This window comes from Sander vitreus, chromosome 9 (genome assembly GCF_031162955.1).
Source record: "Sander vitreus isolate 19-12246 chromosome 9, sanVit1, whole genome shotgun sequence".
NCBI classification, from domain to species: Eukaryota; Metazoa; Chordata; class Actinopteri; order Perciformes; family Percidae; genus Sander; species Sander vitreus.
Genome location: NC_135863.1, coordinates 177,501 through 182,500, shown reverse-complemented (window position 1 = coordinate 182,500; position 5,000 = coordinate 177,501). Strand labels below are relative to the sequence as shown.

General features: G+C 45.8%; 1 protein-coding gene across 1 annotated transcript in view; it reads left to right on the top strand.

Moving 5' to 3' along the window:
- The window catches only part of LOC144522996 (nardilysin-like), a 36,905-nt gene that overhangs the window by 22,740 nt on the left and 9,165 nt on the right, over nt 1-5,000 (top strand). The window contains exons 20-24 of the mRNA XM_078258241.1: nt 1,453-1,504; nt 1,587-1,737; nt 2,864-2,991; nt 3,624-3,786; nt 4,884-4,915. Coding sequence (XP_078114367.1) covers nt 1,453-1,504; nt 1,587-1,737; nt 2,864-2,991; nt 3,624-3,786; nt 4,884-4,915 — 526 coding nt within the window. The remainder of the gene's footprint in view (nt 1-1,452; nt 1,505-1,586; nt 1,738-2,863; nt 2,992-3,623; nt 3,787-4,883; nt 4,916-5,000) is intronic.

The following is a 5,000-nucleotide window of genomic DNA, read 5'->3' as shown; positions in this document are numbered from 1 at the left end:
AGTGCATGTTGTAAAATACCAAAATAAACCGTTACCAGTGTTGCTAACTAGTACATCCACAATGTTTCACTCCCGGAAATGGTTAGGTACCGCTGGAAATTCGGCCGGATGTCCGTCCCCTTCCTCTTTCTTTGTGTTGGCGTTCTAAACCTCCGGTGGATTTCTGAGGACTATAGTCTCGACCTTCCTCCACAGCGCTGCGGCGGAGGGTCTGGCTAGTCCACACAGCATTCCTGGATGGGAGAAAAACGTGCTCTGGTTTATTGGCATTCCTTTAAACCAATCACAATCGTCTTGGGCGGCGCTAGAGGTGTGAATCTTCACTGATCTTTCATTCGATATCTCGATGCATCACAATGTATCACGATGGGTCCAATACATTTTTCTATTATAGCTTTTCAAGCTTTAAAAAACAAACATTCTGCAGTGTTCTAATGCTAAATAAACTGGATACATCAAACTACAGCACTGAGCACACGGCACTTCCTATATGTGCAAAACATACCAGAATATGTCAACAGAAAGGTTGTTAGGCCTACATTGCATGCATACACCTCTACTAAGCGCCTAGCGGTGCCTCTGCTAAATAGTCTCAGGAAGGAGCTTGTTTTGGTGGAACATGTGTACGTTCAAAAGTAGTTTTAGTCGTGCAACAGAAAACTCAGATTGGACAGATAGTCTAGCTAGCTGTCTGGATTTACCCTGCAGAGATCTGAGGAGCAGTTAACCATAGTCCTCAGAAATCAGCCGGAGGTTAGAACCCCGACACAGAGACAGAGGACGGGGACGGACATCCGGGGGAAATGAGGGACATCCTGAGGAATTTCCGGCGGCACCAGAGCAATCTCGGAAGTAAAACGTTGTGGATCTAGACTAGAGCCCGACCGATAAAGGATTTTTAAGGCCGATATCGATACAAAGATTTGGTGATTTAAAAATCTGATATTCCGATACATCGGCCGAAAACAGAAACGCGTAACAAACCATAAACAGATTTTCCTAACATTAGTTATTTGTAGTTATTTTGTCCTCACTAAAATATGATTTAAAAATAAACTTGTTTGTTTTATACTCACAACAGAACATCAAAATATATAAGTTCTGATAAATAAAATGTATTAAAATACAAACTTATAACAACACAATAACAACAAAAATCAATGTGTGTTGCCAACAGGAAGGTTGTAGAGCGCCCTCTGGTGGACAAACTATGCAACGCCAACACTCATAACATGGTTGAAGGGGGTTTCATCCGTTTTGTATTTTATTATTTTAATTATTCATTTATCGGCCACTACAAATGCTGATACCGATAGTTTGGAAACTGCCTAATATCGTATATCATCACCATAATATCGGCCGGTCGATATATCGGTCGGGCTCTAATCTAGACAGTAAATGCCTCTTTCAGTAAATATAAATGAACATGATCTGGTGTCTAATGTCTTTCAGCTTATATTCGTTTCAACCTGATCTCCCCGATCATTCAGAAGAGTCCTGAGAAGTAAGAGACGTTACTCTCACACATCATAGATTCACAGGTAAACGTCTGCCGTGTTTAACCACGTTGTCGTCGTCTCTTCCAGTCTGGTTCTGTTCGACCTCTTTGTAAACATCCTGGCTCACAACCTGGCGGAGCCGGCCTACGAGGCTGACGTGGCTCAGCTGGAGTACAAGCTGGTGGCCGGAGAGCACGGACTGGTGATCCGCCTGAAGGGCTTCAACCACAAACTTCCGGTGGGGAGACTCACTGTAACACATTCACAGAGCGTGTTTATATTATATAATTATAGATCCGACGCCAGATTAATGGCTCAGACAAAAAACGCCAAATGCCCTTTTTCAAATGCTTTTCCTGTTTCTCTTCAAAGTATGACACCCCAGAGGTCTTAGAAAAATCCACGAGTCAGAATCAGATGTAAACAATCGCCTTATATCTGCCAAAACAGACTCCCCCCTCCAAAAGAAATCCTCCAATAACTGTTGTCAGAACATGCTGCTTAAGAATCCAGTTGGATACTTTGGAGTCTAAGGACCTCCTTCTTAGGACAGTCCTCTGTTTATGTCTTATTGCTGACTCTGTTCGCTTTTAGCTTTTTGTAGCTGTGTAGCAGCATGCATAGTGGTGTGACTAGGGGGTGGGTGGAAGCCTGGGACTAGAGGGTGACAATTTTTCGGGAGTCAATTTCCCTGTTGGTAACGTGATAGGGACGGAATAAAGCATAGAAATCAACGGGAGCGGGAAAAAAAAGTGACGCTGAAATGCGGTGAGTGCGCCAAAAGATTGCGAAGGCATTTCGTTTTAGAAAAGAGAACCACTTACAACTCACAATACGTTTGTTGATTGGGAATACCGTGACCTGTGGGAGTCCCGAAATATTGTCACTACCTAACCCTAACCCCCCCCCAGCAGTGAGAGACAAACGGCTCTGCTCTGCAGCGCTGCATTCACACGACAACATCAGCGCAGCAGAGCTGCTCTCGCTCCCTCTGGGCTTTGCCGTGTGTGTGATATCGGAATATGACGGGAGTATTTTTCGTGGGTTCATGCGAGCTCATGGGAGCGACAATTGATTCCCGTGTCACCCTCTACCTGGGACTTATCTCAGACAGACACAAGATGTCTATACCACATAGGCACACATCATATGTTTGCCCATAATTTAATTATAAACCAGATTTTATCACATTTTGACACAACAAGCGGAGCATTTAGCAGCTACTAATAAACTATTTTTATCAAAGATCAACTAATAATAAAGTAAGCATGTGGGAGACGTATGAACTTCATACTGTAGAATGCACGTTTTCTTTACTTAGTTACTTTGCACCACATTGACTTCCCTCCTCCCGCTGTTTTCAGCTGCTGTTGAAACTGATCGTGGATCATCTGGCGGACTTCAGCGCCGACCCGGGCGTCTTCAACATGTTCTCTGAGCAGCTGAAGAAAACCTACTTCAACATCCTCATCAAGCCGGAGAGACTCGGCAAGTACGTCTCTCACACTGCAGACACGCACACTCACACACACACACACACACACACACACACACACACACACACACACACACACACACACACACACACACACACACACACACACACACACACACACACACACACACACACACACACACACACAGAGACACTCACACACTCACACACACACACAGAGACACTCACACAGACACACACACACACTCAGGTTTGTGGCACTATCTTTGTGGGGACCCGTCATTGACATAATGCATTCCCTAGCCCCTTACCCTAACCTTAACCATCCCAACTAAATGCCTAACCTTAACCCTTACCCTCACCCTAACCAGAACCTCATTCTAACCCTAATCCTAAAACCAGGTCCTAACCCTCAAACAGACCTTTAACCTTGGGGGGTCCAGCATTTTGGCCCCACAAAGCTGTCAGGACCCCACAAGTATACTGGACTCCCGGTTTTTGGACCCCACGAATATAGTAAAACAACCACACACGCACACCCAGACACACACAGATACTGCCGCACATTCATTTAACGTCTGTCGATGTAGTTGAATCTCTAACTGCGTACTGCCTCAGTAAACGACGACTCACAGACTGTTATTTCCTTCTCCTGCGTGTCTCTGCAGAGACGTCCGTCTGCAGATCCTGGAGCACAGTCGCTGGTCGGTCATTCAGAAGTACCAGGCCGTCACCAAGGGTCTGAGCGTCGACGACCTCGTGGCGTTCGCCACCGGGCTGAAGGCGGAGCTGTACGTCGAGGGGCTGGTGCAGGGAAACTTCACCAGCACGGTGAGACGCAGAAACACAACAAGAAAAACCTTTTCAGAGTCTACTAGACCACTGGTTCTCAAGCTTTTTTCAATAATGTCCCCCCCTTGAACAGTTTTTTTAAGGTAGAAAAATAAGTCTCTAATAAAGAGGAAGAATACAGCGATGTCAGCGATAGATTAACTAAACAACAGCCTTGGACCTGGACAACATTTAGATGATGATGAAGAAAGGCGACAAAACCCTGGAAAAAGACGGTAGAAAGAAGGCAAGAATAGGTCGAAAATAGTAACAAAAACTTTGACAAAAGAGACAAAAACTTTTTTAAAAAAGACAGTAGAAAAACGTACGGAAGAAAGTCAAGAATAGGACAAAACAAACGACAAACTTGGAGAATAACAAGACAGTAGAAGTAACTACAGCCTTGTAACTGAAGAACATTTAGCAAAAAAAAAACCCTGCAGTCCTCTAAAGTATCCCTAGGGGGACACGTACCCCCTACAGTCCTCTAAAGTATCCCTAGGGGGGTCACGTACCCCCTGCAGTCCTCCAAAGTACCCCTAGGGGGTTCACGTACCCCCTGCAGTCCTCCAAAGTACCCCTAGGGGGTTCACGTACCCCCTGCAGTCCTCCCTAGCTAGGGACCACGTACCCCTGCAGTCCTCCAGAGTACCCCTAGGAGGACACGTACCCCCTGCAGTCCTCCAGAAGTACCCCTAGGGGGACACGTACCCCCTGCAGTCCTCCAGAGTACCCCTAGGGGCCGTGTACCCCCTGCAGTCCTCCAGAGTACCCCTAGGGGACCGATTGCTACAGTCCTCCAAAGTACCCCTAGGGGGACACGTACCCCCTGCAGTCCTCCAAAGTAACCCTAGGGGGACACGTACCCCCTGCAGTCCTCCAGAGTAACCCTAGGGGGACACGTACCCCCTGCAGTCCTCCAGAGTAACCCTAGGGGGACACGTACCCCCATTTGAGAACCACTGGTCTAGTGTGTGGTAGGTAGACATTACTCTTACTTTCTAAACCAACTCCTCTTTCACACACTGATGTTTAGTTCCTCTTGTTATGTTTGAAAGTGTCCCGTTGTAATCTCACTCACGTTGTTTCCTCTACAGGAGTCCAAAGAGTTTCTGCAGTATTTCATCGAGTGAGTTTCCGGTTTTATTTCTTTCTTACACTTTTAACTAAAGCCTCAAATTAACCTTTTTTATGTAGAAAAAAATCTAAAATCC